The sequence below is a fragment of the Tachysurus fulvidraco genome, chromosome 1, assembly GCF_022655615.1.
Source record: "Tachysurus fulvidraco isolate hzauxx_2018 chromosome 1, HZAU_PFXX_2.0, whole genome shotgun sequence".
Classification (NCBI taxonomy): Eukaryota; Metazoa; Chordata; class Actinopteri; order Siluriformes; family Bagridae; genus Tachysurus; species Tachysurus fulvidraco.
Window position 1 is genome coordinate 45,004,987 of NC_062518.1, and position 17,202 is coordinate 45,022,188.

Consider the following 17,202-nt stretch of genomic DNA (forward strand, 5'->3'; position numbering starts at 1 on the left):
ACACACACACACACACACACACACACACACACACACACAAGATCAATACTAGCAGCAGCAGTAACTAAAACAGCTCAGTATATACTGTAAAACGATAAACAGCAAGAGAAACCATTGACAATTTAACTATTATTAAGAATTTACAATCACATTACAAGATCTGTTTTATTTTTATTTTTGTCTTTTCCTAAATCCTGAGTGTTTGAAGTGCAGAAGGTTATCAGATTGTCCAGAATGAAGCAACGCTGCTTTTTCCAGTCACTGCTGCTCAACTGAATCAATGCTTACTCTTTATTTTGGATGAGACCCAACTTTTAAACTTTAACCTTTTTGGAGACATGTATACAAGCACGGTATAAAGACCGGTATATATATATATATATGTGTGTGTGTGTGTGTGTGTGTGTGTGTGTGTGTGTGTGTGTGTGTGTGTGTGTGTGTGTGTGTGTGTAAAATAAGTGGGATTGTTTTGTCCTTCTGTGTAAATTGTACTTTGATGCATGACAATGCCTGTTTTCTGTTTAGTTTATCTAATTTTAGTTTTTCCAGAAAACAAAAAATCAAAACACAAGTGAAAAGAAAAAAAGAGATATGCAGAACAAAACAAAATAAAATACACAATAGCCAGGTCAAAACATAAAAAAGCAAAAAAGAATAAAATACATCCAAAAACATCCAAAACACAACAATCAAATTAAAAAAACGACAAAAATCTTTTTTTTTTTTTTAGTTTTTTTGTTGTTATTACGTTTTTGTTTATTCTATTGTGTAGCTATTCTGTTGTTGTGCTCTGTAATTTAAGGTCACTGTAAGTTTTACATGAACTGCTGAATGAACAGTCAAGAGGAGTGAAAGAGTGACATCGTGTTGTGGAGGATGATCACAGCGATCACAGAGATCACAGATTTCTTGCATGTTTAATTCTCTCGGTTTTCTCTTCGTGGTGTTTTTTTTTTCTCTGTTCGCTTTTTCTAGGCTTCATGTTTTCAGTCTCTTCTTTATTTGATCTCTGTGCTCTGACCCCTGCTGAGATGTTACACTCACATCCAGCTTTCATGTGCCACCGTATAACATGACACACTATATCCTTAATGGATCTCTATAATAAATGCAGATCAGATTTCTGGAGACTTTCTGCACAGAATCACACATCTAGTCAAAAAGAGAAGAAGATATTTTATATATTTGTTGCAAATGTTTAAATACAAATGAGGAAAAATAAATTAGACAAAAGTTTCATCAGATTCCTAGATTCGGGTTTGGGTCCTTGTATTGCGGTAGTTTATGAGTGTGTCTGTAAAACTAGATTAGACAGTGATCTTATCAACTCTTACATAAATAAACAGTATTATGGTGTGTTTTTTCCAATTACAACTTGTTTCTTTCCCCCAATTTAAATTTCAGAAATTTTCTTAGATCACATTTACATTTTTCTAACTCTAGGAAATTTCTTCAATTGAAACCGAAAATTTCAATACAGAATGTTTAAAAGCCTTTTGACCCGATGCGTCTTTTTATTTTCATTTTCAGAAATGATGGTGATACCGATTATTTTTTCCACTCACTTATGTTCCGTTCAGTTCACAAGAGATTAAACTTGCTTAGTACCGTAACAGAAATAAAGCTGGAATTTTTTTTTTTTTAAAAAAAACAACAACAACAACAACAATGCGCTATTAAAACAGTGGGAAATTTACTCCCTTAAGTACCTACAGTACAAGCTCAAAAAAAAATTAGCCATGAGAGTTCAAGAATTAAAGTAGGACAGAAATTGAAACATGGTCCATAAAATCCTGATTTAAAAAGAACATGAAATGTAAAACAAAACAAAACAAACTATACTGTATTTTTACACCGTTACATATATTTGAAAATGTAAAATGGCACTTTTGATTTCAGGAGGCAATGAAAAGCAATGGGGGGGGGGGGGCACGGTGGCTTAGTAGTTAGCACATTCGCCTCACACCTACAGGGTTGGGGGTTTGATTCCCCGCCTTCGCCTTGTGTGTGTGGAATTTGCATGTTCTCCCCGTGCCTCGGGGGTTTCCTCCGGGTACTCCGGTTTCCTTCCCCCGGTCCAAAGACATGCATGGTAGGTTGATTGGCATCTCTGGAAAATTGTCCGTAGTGTGTGAGTCAATGAGAGTGTGTGTGTGTGTGTGTGTGTGTGTGTGTGTGTGTGTGTGTGTGTGTGTGTGTGTGCCCTGCGATGGGTTGGCACTTCGTCCAGTGTGTATCCTGCCTCGATGCCCGATGACGCCTGAGATAGGCACAGGCTCCCCGTGACCCGAGAAGTTCGGATAAGCGGTAGAAAATGAATGAATGAATGAAAAGCAAACGAAGAGAAAATGGGTGTGTATTGTGTCACTACTTTTCAAATATTATAATACAAAATGTAATAAAAAAAATTGCAACAATATCCATGATGATGAGCCTGGAGCTTGGATCAGTTTCTTGTTTGGACTCCTTCAGTGACATGTACTGATTTTTACTGACACAATAAATTCAATATTTCAGCGGATCAAACACAAAACCAGCAGGAAAAAGGTAAAAAAATAAAATTAAAAAAAGAAAGAAAAAGATGGATCTTAGCAAGTAAAATATCTTGTATGTAGTAACATTGTTTATAAGATTAGAAGAAATTAAATCAAATCTAAAATTTTATTAACAGATAGTGTGGCTTGTTTCTAGAAATAAAATTTCGATAATTTAATCAATTCAAATCAATGTTTAAAATATGTTAACTTATAGGGATTGGTAAAGAGAGATGATTATCTGAAAACAAACAAAGAAAAAAACAAGAAAACAAAAAACTTTAAAGCTTAAAATAGTAAACAGAAGAAAAAAAATGGAGGCTAAACTCAAACCGATGCAAGTATAAATCCGAATTAAATAACATATGGCACGAAACAAAAAAAAATAACATTATTGACTGAACAAAATTTGGCAAATACACTTAATCATGTAATAGGCATAATAATATACCTTACTGGATAAAAGGTTTATTAATCTTATATTTGGTTTATTGTAATTGTATGATAAGATATTGTGGATACAAGATATTAGAATTGTTACGACATACAGTAATTTTTCACACTCATGGAATGTCTTGTTAATTCTGAAGGTTTTATCTCACAAAGCTGCAGGAGGTTTATCTCTGACTGGCTGGATGGACAGATGGAAAAGCCTGACGTGATGGCGCTTGTGATGATGCCTCGTTCGACACTGAACCTGGAATTTTAACCTCGTTGAGTTCTCAGCTACTGTGTGTGCAAATGACTGAATCAAATATCACAACAAGTTAACTTAATGAATAAGTGAGCGTAACGTTATTCATAGACAGTGATTTTGTTGCTGTATTATGAAGTCATCAGTAGGCGTTCCTACTACTGGTTGCCATAGTAATAACGTTTATACTGTAGTTGCGTAGCGCATTCCGACAGCAATTTTCTTGAAAACTGATGAAACATTCTGGAGAGAGATTTAGCGTTTTGAGCTAGAGTTTGTAGTTGTTCAGTTTGTGTGTGTGTGAGTGTGTGTGTGTGTGCTTATTGTCTTTAACCCATTACACTCATTATTCACTCCATTTTGCATAAACATAAATGTTTGTCGTGCCTCTGGACACGCCCACATCTGGTCAGCAACAATCGCGATCGTTCGTGTCGCCAGAAGTCGCAAGCTTTGTTGAAAATTAAAACGATCCCTTTTTTTGTTGCTATGCATCGGTGTACCTGTGAATGTAGCATTAGAGTGTGTGAAGGGTTTTCAACCTTCCTGTAAACAAAAAGATAAAATAATTTACAGCATCGACATCATCGCTGTATGTCAAATCCTCAAGATCCACTGCTTTGCTGTTCAACTTTAAAGGAATAGTTGAAAATGCTTTAAAGGAGAGGATCAACTAAAAAGTAGAAATCAGACTTAACACAACATATGACACAATTTGTTACTATACAATATTTAGCAAAAAAAAATATACAAACAAATAAAATCATACATGACTGAGTTAAAAAAAAAGAAAGCTTTTTTTTATAAGCATTATATAAAATTTGGCAAATTAGTTCATTCTCATGGTGAAAACCATGCAGATGTGATGTCTTTGTACGTTACGCAGATCTGATTCCTGTAGGAGCCACAGCTTCATTCTAGCATTAACACCTTCTGAAAGAAAGCATTTAACTGAGTGTTTATCAGTCTGATAATCCGTCAGCCTCTCAGACACACCGAAGCTCATCAGTGATGTCAGATGTACTGTATATGGATTGTACAACACGTTAAAGTATCTCAATCCGTTTTTAACCTCAAAGTCCAAGTTCTTCTTCTCCTTTCTATTTGCAAACATCAAATTCTCAAGGAGCATTTCATCAATCAAAAATAACAATTTTTTGTTTCAAAAAATAGTTTGGATTTTTAAGTAAAACAGGTAAAGTTGAAAAACGATCCAAGCGTTCTCTTGAGTCTCACTGTAACGCTGTACAGAACATCTTCATACTGTACCCCTCTGTAAATCTTCTCAGAAAATTCAGGCAGATATTCAATCCACTCCTTCTTTTAGGGTCATGTTTTCTCCTTCATGTCTCCATCTGACTGAAGTGAGACGAAAAAAAAAAGGCCGAATTAGTGAATTAAAAATAACATAGCAACAAACAAACAAACAAAAACATGTTTCTCCTTCTCAAGTATAGCTGCAGTGCAATATGTGTCCAGCAGATGGCACTGATGTTAGGGTTACTGAAAATCATGCCGAATGTACAGTAGTGTGGTATAATACTATTAATATAAAGCTATTAATAACATGTTAAGACGGGATGGAGCTGTATATTTAAAAAACTAAACAGTTTTGAATGGAAATTTAAAGCATGACTTCAAGCAGGCCAAAAAAAAAAAAAAAGAGAGAGAACAGTTTATTTTGTGAATGTTTGAAAACCTGAAGTTGATACTATGTCAAAGTCAGGTGGGAATTAGGATCAAGTGACATACTGGCATCTTCCTGGTTTTAAAGCTATGCCTCCAATCTAAGTGCAGAGAAAAAAACCTGTTTACAGTCAGATGCACAAGCAGCAAAATATAGATGTGGAGAAAAACACCCACTGGGTTCAGAGAGCGCTGAGAAACAGCAGTGGGATAGAGGGGTAAGATACTACATTTATTCAGAAACACAACATCAGAAAAGCACCGTCTAATCTCTAATCCTAATATTTTGCTTTCCCGGACTGTGAAAGGCTCAGCTTAGATTCGAAACCAGAACAATTTATTAGTGACACACTAATGCTGAGTTTTACACAAAAATCAATAAGCCCTCGGTTTCTCAGCGACGTCTTAAATATCAGAGAGCGTATTAAAGTGATACTGTCTTGATCACCGTGTGAGGATCTGAATAGCATATTGAGGTTGGTGTGCTCTCTGTATTTAATAAAGCCATTCTTGTGCTGGAGAAACAAAACACCATGTAGCATAATTGTGAGTTCATCAATAGTCGGGATCAGTGAAGCTGCATGCTGTATGAAAATGAGCCAAAGTTAAGCTAGAAAAAGGATAATGCATACAATAAGTTATATTATGAGCTTAAATATTGCATGTTGTTAATGTTGATAATGCTTACTCCTGTCAGCTGACAGCCGGAAATCTGTGTTTACACTATGAACGTGACAGGACAGTTGGCAATTTGCTGACTGAGATAATTGTAATAATGAGCTGGTGTACCTAATTTATTGGCTAGAGTGTGTACATATCTATATCTTTACCTATATTAATGATTCATGTGGTATGTGGTTGTGCTAACTCAGTGGTTAAGGTGTTCGACTACTGATCGGAAGGTCATTGGTTCGAATCCCAGGTCCACCAAGCTGCCACTGCTGGGCCCCTGAGCAAGGCCCTTACCCCTCAATTTAGGGTTCTCCCTCAATTCACCCTCAAATTGGTGTATAAGCTGAAATAAAAATGTAAGTCACTCTGGATAAGAGTGTCTGCTAATACTAAATAATATAAATGTAAACACTCTGACTGCTGTAGTGTTATCTGAATGATAACTAAATAAAGAAATGACTTAAAGGATAGAAAACAGAACAAAACAAGAGACCCAGAAAGTGAGTCGAGCTGAGCTGGGATTTCCTAAGAGTCTGATTGGTTTGGAGTCACACTGAGATCTGCCGTCTCACAGCTGCTGGGGATTTGAGCGCTGGAACACTGTGAAGAAGAGAGGATAGAAATAAGAGCTTGTTGTAAACCATGAACAAAATTTTATTAAAAAAAAAAAATCTGATGGTGGACAAAGCACAATCCCAGAGCACTTGGAACAAGCAGATTTAATGTTTTTTTTACTCATTGTCCAATCAGGTGAACAATTAGGTTGAAGAATATTATGTGCCTCATTAAGTGCTGCAGAAACGTAACCCAAATAAAGGTCTAATTACCGATTCCTCTCCTGCATCTTGGTTGACGCTCTGCTCTGCTCCTTCTGTGAGAGAAGGCTCTCTAAGTTGGCTCTCACTTTTTTCTGTTCTCATGACAGAGAGATCTTTAGGCGGTTCTGAGGTCAAGGTCATTTCGCCCTCCTGGGAAGCAGGTGTAGCAGCTGTGGGAAGGTGAAACAGACTCATTTCCATTGCATCGATTTAGCCGTGCTTGTTATAGGGTTTATAATTAGTTCTGAAATAATCAGTAATGTTTCAGTGAGCAAGGATTTCTTCTAGGTATCATGGGATTGGGTATTACGGTTAATCAGTCCCAGAGGTTCTATTTGCTTGACCCAGATTACAAGCGGTTGTTGTGTGTCTTACTCACGAGACTCTACAGTGGATGGTGAAGTTGATGACCCTGGTGTCAAACTGAGCTGGGAAAGATCAAGATCTCCACTACAGACCTCAGATTCCGACTTCTCACCAGGCTGTGTGGTTCCTCCCATCACTGTATGTGGGTCAATGGTGTCAGCAGGCTGTGAGTGTGAGCCTGACGCCCCTGCCAAGGGGTTACTGCTTGAGGCGTCTCTGGATTCAGCTGCATGCTGAGGACTGGTGATGGTCGAGGATGGTGCAGACGGGGTAGACATGCGAGGACGCATGGCAGCTAAGGGAACAAGGCCTTGAAATAAGGCCCCGGCTGGTACAAAGGCCCACTGCTGCTGGCCTGGTCCAGGAGTGTGGAATAGGTTGGCCTGGCCCCAGATCACTGGCTGCCCTCCAGGTAGAACCTGAGTAACCTGCAGAGGAGCCTGAACACCAAATGCCAGTGGAGCTGCCGGCGCTGCGAAGGACTGCTGAGCCCAGTGAGCTGAAGGCACCGCACCCATCGTCATGTAGCCTGTAGGGAAGGTTGGACAGGAAGAGAACAGACAGAAGGGGATGAGACAGAAAAGTAATGGGACAGACAGAATTGAGAGACAAGGAAGGGATGGCCAAGAAAGGGGAACAGATCAGACATATGGAGAGAGATGGAACAGATATGTAGGACAAAATGGGGACAAAGAAGACAGGCAGACAGAGTAAAAAAAACAGACAGAAATAGAAACAGAGGATAGACAGAAAGAAGAGACAAGATGTGGGTAATTTTGCTGTTATAAAAAAATGAATAAACTTTGATGTGATAACATTAACTCCGTTTCACAACAAGGCATGTCACACCACCCCATAACAGCATGCTTTACTTAAGAGACAGCAAATCTCAATATGAAATGTAATTAAATAAAAAAATATGGATCACATGAAATGTAATGAATTTATTTTAAAGCTTGATGATGGGCCTCTTGTGATGTCACTGTGTTACCTGAAGGCACGGCAGGGGGACTGAAGTGTGTAAAGAGCTCAGGGCGACGCTGATGTCGTCGTCGTCCAGAGTCTAATGTATTAGCGGGAGATGCAGGCATCTGTGAATCAGACCATTAGAGCCCATTTTATTAGAATTCAATACAATAATCAATACTAATGTCCTGATAAAAGAGCAGCTTAGTATAACAGACCCGAGTTACCAAAACACCACAGGAAATAGAAACATTATTATTATTATTATTATTATTATTATTATTATTATTATTATTATTATTATTATTATTATTGTGCTAATGAGGATTATGAGGTTTTACTTACAGATACAATGTCTGGAGGAGTGGCCATGTCCCCAAACAGTTCAAACTGACTGATGTTCTGGAGGAAGTACAACAAATGAATTGGAATAGATAGAACAGTTAGTTTTGTACACGACTGAGAATATATGTTTAACTATAGCATGTACAGCAGACACTAGCAACATCACTGGGGCCATGTCCACACTAATATGTTTTCGTTTGAATATTTTTCTCTCCGTTTTGGCCTTTCGTCCACAATGAGACGGCGTTTTAAGTCAACAAAAACGTAGCTGTTGGAAGACGCTCTCCAAAGCGGATAAATTTGAAAACGCCGTCTTCACGTCTTAGTGTGGACTGTGAAGTCGGAGGCTTTTGAATACTATTGACGCATTTTTAGTCATGTGATGCAGTCGAAAGTAAATAAACGCCTAGCAGAATGATGCAGGTCGAAGCTTTACTCATGCGCAGTAGGGAGATGTAAGCGTTTTCATACATTTCAGTGTGGATGAGCAACTTTTGGAAAACGTTTGAAAATGATAATGTGGACGCGTAGCGTTTTTAGATGTAAACTCCGTTTTCAAATATATCCGGATTAGTGTGGACATGGCCTGGGATGCGACAAAACATGTTCTTTTGAGTAAAAGCACACAAAACCATGAGGGTTTGTAGGTAAGGCTAAAGTTTAGCCTTAAAGTCTCTTATTTCACTATAACATTCAGAACTAGCAACATTGCTAACTACAAACTACACTGCCGATAAAGCTAAGTGGTGTATTGTATGGTCTTGTGCTCAAAAATCCTAGTCAATAATTTACAGAGCTATGTGTAAACAATAATATTTATGAGATTTTGAGACCTACTGCTACTAGCAAAGCATCATAAAATGCCACAGAACCAATATAAATCCTGTGTTCAAGCAAACAAATCAAATGAAGTTTTCTATGTGAAAGTCAATAAGGAGTAGAGATTTTCTTCCACTGGATATTGAATGAGTGATGAAAGAAAAATTGCTAGTGACTTGACCATCCCTGATTCATAATCCTCTGTCTGTGCTGGGGACCTGGGACTTTTTGATGCAAGAATTGATATATTATGATATGAGTTTTAGTGATGGAAATTGAGGGAAGGAGGGAAACTGTTGAACAAGCTTTCAGAAAGGTCCAACCTTATGAACAAGCAGTAACACTATGTGAAATGTAGAGATAGTGACAAAGTAATGAATTCATTTAAATGTTGAAGGAGCAAAGCTCTGTTGTCAGGTTGTGAAGATTTGGAAAATGTTTTTCTTATGAAGGTTTTAGAAGCACCGGATATGATTAAAGACTTTATGACAGACATATTTAAATGGAAACCAAAGATAATAGCATGCAATTAATCTACAAAAAGACGGAGTCCCAACACCAAACCTCTTGTGAACCCAGAAATGAAAATAAATAAAAAGAAATAAAAGTCAGTTCATCTCTTTACTGCAAGACTTTGAGATAAGAAGGCAGTGTAATGAATGTGCAGTCCTGGAGGACCACAGCAGCAGACAGTTTAGCATTTTCCCTTATCTTAACTCTTAGGAGTCAAACATGAAAAGCTTGACGCTTGACATAAATCAATAATTCAGCTGAGCTGGTGAGAGAGATTGGGTTTGCCATGACTGAGGGAAAATCTGTTATTCTGCAGTGCTGTAGTCTGCGTTGGACTGAACTTTTTTGTTAAATGGAATTGAATGCATGTTCAGTTATAACCAAGATCTTTGAGAGGTTTGTTGGAGGGACTTGGGGGAAGACATGGGGAAAGCTGGCAATACAATATAAAAACCTACAGTCATAAAATGGCGTTTTGGAACATCATAGACTCCTTCTTTCTGCTGGCTTGTTGGGACCTAAAAGTCACAATAGATGAATCAAACCACAGCTCTGTCTTTATTTTTTAAATTGTTAGATCATGTTATATTTTACTCTCGGCCGCATAATAAAAAACGAGAGCCCTCCTCTACACCACAATGACTTAAAGAGGAAAAGAGGGAGGTACTTAGTATAATACCTGGTAAACGCTCTCCTCTGATTGGTGGCCATGGGGCGACTCGTGTCCGGCTTCAAACACAATGTACTACAGCAGGAAGAGAGAGAGAGTGAAAGAAGGAGAGAAGAGTGGGTGGGGCCATACAGGTAAAACGCATAAGCCAACATAAAACGAATAACCATTGGGTCTGCCACAAGAAAAGCTCTTCACTGCCATGAACATGAAATGCCATGATCCATGAGCACAATGTTTTACCTTAGGCGCTAAATATAGTAGACCGAGGTTTGTCAGTTGTCAGACCTGGCATGATATTTGAGTTGCCCAAACTAAATAGCTGGAAAATATTACAGCCAATAATCATAAAAGATCTGTCTGTCGTTTAGAGAATGCATGAACCATTAGGATTTCTGTAGCAGCTTAGTGCAGGCACTCACAATGTATTTATGCCTATTATTTAGCAGAAGGCAGCTTATCAGACTGGAGACTACCCACAGGGATAAAAAATCAGCTCAGAAATATGTAAGCTTAAAGCAACCACTTGTGTTTAAGTCTTTATTTTAAGTGTTTTAAACATACTTGCTTATGTGGTTTCTGATGCTGCATTCAGCACTTTTATCAATATAAATGTAACATGGTTCCAATCCAAACAATGACATAGCCTTTCATGAGTCTAAGGTGTCTAAGAAAGCAAAATAAAAAGAGTTTCAGCTGGCTAAGGAAGTCTGTGTTAGCACTCATCGTTCTGGTTGATAGTTTTGGTTGGATTAGGGAAAGATTTAATCTGGGTGGGTGGAGTTTAGCAAAAAAAAAAGTGCTAGTGGTATCATGTGATCAGCAGGATTTGATAGGAAGTGTGGCCCAAAGTATAAAAGCAGGTTTTTCAAATGAAAATCCCTGGCCTCTGAAACGTATACCACCTCCTTTTGAAAACGAGGCTAAACATTCCCAGGTAGGCGATGTAAATGTAACAGCATTGTGGAAACCCCTAGAATGAGATCACCAAAACCCCACAATGTCCACCAATGTCAGCACCCATTCCAATAGCTTGGGAATGAATGAGGGGACATGAGTATATATCATGGTAATGGTGGTCTATTCTACATGGTATCATGAAGTTGTTGTCCTGATAAAGGCCTTGTCCAAATACAAAGAGTTAAGGGACTGATCTTCTGACCTGTAGGGTTTGTCCAGGTAAAACTGATGCACATGAGTTGGCTATGATTGCTTAATGTATCAGTCAGACTCTATTATGGATGGTAGCTGTCCTCTTATGTACTGCTTGTGGTCAGAAAGGTACCGCAGATCTTAACAGGCAAAGTGACAAGAAGTCACTTACACCCTGAAGCTCCAAGTTTTGCTGGGTGTGACAAGGTGAATACCTAGTCAGGACAAGGCTTTGTTCTGAGCTCTTGATTCATCCCAGAGTTGGTTTGAAGCCAGCAAGAAGACGAACAGAAGTCTGGAGCTGTACCAGACTATCCATTTTACCCTTCATGCTGTTTTCTTCCAAAAGCTCTGGAACTTTGTCCTGAGGCCCAACCAGCACTATGCTACAGCATATGCAGATGACATGGTAGGCTATACAAAGCACTGGGCCAAACACCTTGTACTCTCTATAATCCAGTGCTGGAGGCCCTGTTCAGAGTTGAACTGGCTGCCAAAGAAGTGTTATCTCTGGCTGGCAGAAGCACAATAATAGAGAGGCCGGAAAACTCCTAAGACAATTGACTTTTCTATAATCTCTACAACTTGTTTTATAAGCCACACTATTGGTCTTATATAGGGAACTAAAATAATTGTTATATTCCTTTAATAATTTGACCTTTAACTGGCAGATATATATGATATTTCAGTGAAAGTAACACTTTGAGAGTGTCTACAAGTACTAAATTTAAGGCACAGAAATTAAATTATGGCTGTCTGTATTCACGTTCAGGGTTTCAATAGTAAAGGTCAAAGTGCATTGTCTGACCTCTTTTCAGCTTTTACCAAATCAGGCACTTCCATATATTCCAGGGATTTCAGAACAGCGTAACAGATATTGCGTCATCGGGTAGGCATGGCCTATTAGATCGTCTAGCCCTAACCCTAACCATAGTTTTTGGTTGTTTATTTGTTTTCTAAAATAAATCTACCTGTTTTGTCCTTCGTAGTTTTTTTTTTTTTGGAAAGAGGACGTTTTTCCAAGACCTCTGGAAACACAGCCACTTTACGTCATGGTAATGAAACCCCTGGAATTTAGAGAATGCCCTTTTACCAACACATGGGTGCACACTCCAGGGAAAGTCTACTGCGTGAGGAAAATTCAGCTAATTAAATGTCTGTCTAATGAGAATGCAATATTTCTAATCAAACATGATGTACTTCTAAATACAATACATGGAAATTGGTAACAATGAATGGAACCAGCTCCAGTCCTGGAAGAATAACACCACTGCCTCGTCAGTCAGAATGATTTGTTAGGGGAAAACACTGAACTGTGTACTACTGTAGCTGGGTGTCTTTGATTCAGATGTTACCTTAAAACTGTGTAGCACAAGACTGCACTTACCTGATACACAGGGTCATCAGTGTCATCCTCGAGGATCGTCTGTGACACACATTGGGGTAAGAAGGTGGGTCTTAAGAACATTTTAAGCCTCTATACTATTGTAGCTTGACATGCTACTTGACATTTATGGATTTTCAGCCATTATTTGCATGGTTAAATGAAGCACTCTATAAATGAATTTCTTTGTCTGCACCTGATAAACAGCCTGCTCGCAGTGCTTTACTTTTTGTGCCTTCTTCTCCCCTTCATCCCTCTGCTTCAGGTCATAGATAAGTGTAAAGAGGTCACGTAGCTCCAGAATCAAAGGCTCTGCCTACCAAAAAAGAAGCAGAGCGTGGATAAGAGCTTCATCTCAAAAGGGACCTTTTTTTATATATTTTTTCCCCCCTCTAACTACTATTTTAACATTGTTTTATTCTATAAAAGTCTTTAACAAGTTCTTTTTTAAGCTTCCATTCTTTTTCCAATCTAATTAATTCAAGGCCAAATGTCATCTGTGGCTTTCTCCTATTTAATTATTCATCTGGAAGAGTCACCCAAATAATTTTCAATCTATATCATGTTAATGTGCCTGTGGATTTTTTTTGTTTTGTTTTGTTTTGTTTGTTTGCTTTTTTTTAAAGCCTCTCATAACGATAGCCTTTTGTTGAAAATAGACTTAATAAAAATAAAAATAAAAATCTGTTCCACTGAATGCACCAGCTAGTTGGTTCACATGAAGCAAATTTATGTTTTATGCATGTTTTATGTTTAAACACAGGCTTGCAGAGAATAAAGTAAGTGGTAAGCTTGTGCGATGATAGACGGTTACTGTTAGCCACCCTGAAGTTGCCTGGACAGATGTACTATAGTGTATGACTGATACAATGCACAAATAATGGGCAACAACACACTGTATATTTTCATCACTCAAATGCTGAGTAAAAAAAAAATATCTAAAAACGAAATCATTTTTTAAGGTGGATTTTTAAGGTCTAATTCAACTACCTGGTGTTTTAAGTAGCTGAATTCCACCTTAAAAAGCCACCTTAAAAATGAACACTAGTTCCCCATTCTCATAATTTAGGTGAGTTGGAAAAAAAAAAATGAAAGTGCAATGAAACATGGTGTCTCACTGAATGGACTGTCTTAATGGCCACGAATTTGTGGTTTCCTTCTTTCCCGCAGACGTAGCCGAAGGCACGGTGGTCTCTGGTGTCTTTGGCGATGTAGGAGATTTCATGCACAGAATGGTGATGTTGTAAAACCTGTGGAAAGTTCAAACTGTCCTTTATGACACCGTTCACAGCAAAATGACCGGGATTAAAACAGTGTCCTTAGTGATGACTATAATTATGGCTAACACTTAACAGAGGGAAAAAAAAGCTGGCGTTTCGGCTAATTAACTGTGATTAATAAGGATACGAGTTGGACTGAGCTATGTGGCTGTCAGCCTGGAGAAGGCGTGCAGTACATCATGCTAAGTGACTCGTCCTAGCGAGGGAAGCCATCATTACTGTTAATGAAATTGGACGTAGTCCAGCGAGCTTCAAATCCAGATTAATATTTTAAAGCTTAAATGAGGTGTTTCTAAACACTTTTTCTTTAGGCAGGACTATATCTCATACATAATTCATGATCATATCCATGTGGGGTTTAATTAGAATTTATTAACCCTAGCAAACCAGACAGAATTTTACCTTGTCTTCAGGGAATTACTGCTGCTTCATTTTTCACACTACATTGCTCACTCAGCAAGTTTTTACACATTTATTAAATATTTTGTTAGTTAATATGAAGGTTACCCAAAAATATAAAGGTCATTATATTAACTCTTTTCCTCAGAAGCCAAAATAAATTGATTGACTTTCCTCCTTGTGTCCATGTTGATCATCGAACGTCTTTGTCATGCGTCTTAGTTTTCCTCAGAGCAGAATAATTTTAGGAAGCCATGTGAACAACCCTTTCCATGTTAAAACCCAAGGTTTACCGTTAACATGAACTTTTTCTCTAATTAGAAATATTCGCCTTGATGTGTCCAACAGACATATTTTGCTCTGCTACAAGTTTTATTACCAAACACAACATTTAGAGGTAGATCTACATTTTTACAGCCCTGCCTTCTTGCTTTCTATTGGCTCGCTCAACAGGTTCACACATCCCTAGGTCAAAGTTTATGGACCTAAAGTTAGTAAGAAGTGAAAGGGACTGCTTTTAGAAACAAAAGTCCATCTTTCATGTTCTACATCAGTAAACACTGTTTTTATTTGTATTAGATCTAACTGTAATGTTTTGCACCCCTACAATCCAATTCATGCTATTTTCACTCGGAGTAGAGGTGTTAAAATATACAAAAATTCAATACTTCTGAAAACTAGTTTAAATTTCTCTGTCAACAAATTAAAAGTTGAGTAATGTTGGCCAGTAGCCGTGACTTAAGATCTTTAAATCGGTGCAGATTCGTAACATTTATGTTGAAATGTTATGTTTTATTTGGGACAGGACTTGGCACCATCTTGAAAGTCAGACTCACCCCGGATCTCTCGTCGTAGATCTTAATGCCATTGAAGGAGACGGTTAAGAAAACACGCTGCTTGTGTTCTCCTTTGGATCGCGCTGAAGCAGCAATACCCTGGGACAGGAGTGTAAGAAAATAGATGGAGGAAAAATGAACAGTAAGAACAGAATAGAAAAGAAAAAGAAAAGCTAACAGTGACGCTCGGTTGTGATATTAAATAAAAAGGTTGAATGACTACACACAGACACACACACTCGGCAGAAAGACAATATGTCTTTATACAGGAAACACCGAATGTGAACAGCAAATGTGATCAACAGTAAAGTTTCCTATAAGCCGAAGCGGGTGTGAACGCGACGTTTAAGTCTTTTTTAATACAGAGCTCTGCTTAGCTCTGCTAGCACAATGACACCAGCTTCTCCTCCTGCTCATTAGTGAGTTATAACTTCCTGCTTAACTTACACATCACACGTTCCACTCTGCCTCTAGTATTTTCTGAAAATTGGCAGCTCTGCTTCCCAAAAGCGCAACAGTGGTTATTAGCTTATCAGCTAGACAATTCAAAGCTGACGCTATTCTGTGAAACATCAGCGAAACAAAAATGAATAATTTCATGGTATAAAAATAGGAACAGGTCATTCAGAAGCAAAAAAAAAAAAAAAGATTGAATGTTTTTAAACTTCCAACACATCCCACACAAAAAACAACACAGCACTCACACAGGCACACTAGATCTGTGGGGTGTGTGTACATGATCAAGCGTAGCTGTCGGTAATGAGCTGACCTGTCAGAGCATGGCTGAAGTCTGACAGAGGAACAAAGCATGCAAGAATTCATTTCAGACGTTGGTTGACGGACCGCCTGTGGATCAGCGCTATTGTACTAGCAGACTCTTTCCACACCAGCACATCCATTAACAGCATGGTTCTGAGGGTGGGTTGTGGTGTAGGCACTATCAAGCACTCACTTAAATGTCAAAGCTCTCTCTCAGAGCACAACGGCTCTTCTGTAATGCTGATGTGAAATTTATAGACGGTACAATTTCGGTCTGTAGGGGATCATCAAAGAGGAGGAATCATCAAAGTCATGACCTGGACAGGATTTTAACATGTCTGGTGTTAATATGAGGGTTAAACTGGAGCGTTCCTGTTCCAGACTTCATTCGTTCCCATCTGCGAGTCATACCTTCAGCTTCATCATGGAGTCCTGGCAGAGTTTATCTCCACGTGCTGCAGATACGTCGTCAATCCCAATCAGCTTGGCTTTGTAGCGTACCCCATCGCCACGGAAACGCTTTATCAGAGCCGGCTCACTACGGTTCTGACCTGAGCGATGGAGAGAGAAGAAGGATAAAAAAAAAAATGAAGTAACTTTTACACCACAGTGCTGTTCAATTTTGGATTCTGACTGGATATCGATTTATTTTCTGACAGTAAATGTTCCAATAACTTTTTGTTTCCATAGTAACAGCGCACTCACAGACAGAAAAATTATAATATGGTGATATTTTCGATTTTCTGAGATGTGCATTGAACAAGGAGTCTCCATACTTTAAGTTTTTTTGCCTTCTCGGCTGGAGACTGAAAGGCTGACGTTCTATGTGACATATAGCAATAAATGTATAAAAATGATGATGTGTCTCATCTTTTAAACAGAAATAATGAGGCGTCGTGTACAAAAGGCTTTAAATATTGGCCATAAAGAAAGAAATAAAAAAACAAACAAGCAATTGGAAATGATTCAACCTTTGGAAGTCTCTGAAAACTTAAACTTTTGAAAGCCATGTTATTGTACAGTATATAACCACCATACAGTATAAAGAGGATGGATTTCTGATCAGAACAGCAAGTTCCTTCACCTAGGTTAATGAGCCAGGAGCAAGCCTCCATCCTATAAGAAGAATGATGAATCCAGCTGAATGATCAGTCGATAAGTGTTCTGAACTCCTGACAGAATTTAAATGTTGGCACCAGCAACCTGTCAATGTTTGGTCCTTGAGCAAGGCCCTTAAACCCTCAGCTGATCAGCATGACTGTTGATCTGTTAGATGTCTGAATACTAAATATCCTGGTCATGAGCTGAA

The 17,202-nt window shown here is 38.3% G+C and overlaps 1 protein-coding gene across 1 annotated transcript in view; it reads right to left on the minus strand.

Annotated features, from left to right (window-relative positions):
- Positions 1 to 2,340: 2,340 nt before the first annotated feature.
- dab1b (DAB adaptor protein 1b) overlaps positions 2,341 to 17,202 on the minus strand; it is a 39,864-nt gene continuing 25,002 nt past the window's right edge. Inside the window, exons 3-15 of the mRNA XM_027155690.2 lie at positions 16,305 to 16,444; positions 15,135 to 15,233; positions 13,738 to 13,869; positions 12,816 to 12,935; positions 12,623 to 12,661; positions 10,093 to 10,158; positions 9,872 to 9,931; positions 8,082 to 8,138; positions 7,762 to 7,861; positions 6,784 to 7,299; positions 6,414 to 6,574; positions 6,080 to 6,186; positions 2,341 to 4,587 (exon numbers count right to left, since the gene is read on the minus strand). Of these exons, the coding sequence (XP_027011491.2) occupies positions 6,112 to 6,186; positions 6,414 to 6,574; positions 6,784 to 7,299; positions 7,762 to 7,861; positions 8,082 to 8,138; positions 9,872 to 9,931; positions 10,093 to 10,158; positions 12,623 to 12,661; positions 12,816 to 12,935; positions 13,738 to 13,869; positions 15,135 to 15,233; positions 16,305 to 16,444 (1,565 nt within the window). The 3' untranslated portion in view covers positions 2,341 to 4,587; positions 6,080 to 6,111. The remainder of the gene's footprint in view (positions 4,588 to 6,079; positions 6,187 to 6,413; positions 6,575 to 6,783; positions 7,300 to 7,761; positions 7,862 to 8,081; positions 8,139 to 9,871; positions 9,932 to 10,092; positions 10,159 to 12,622; positions 12,662 to 12,815; positions 12,936 to 13,737; positions 13,870 to 15,134; positions 15,234 to 16,304; positions 16,445 to 17,202) is intronic.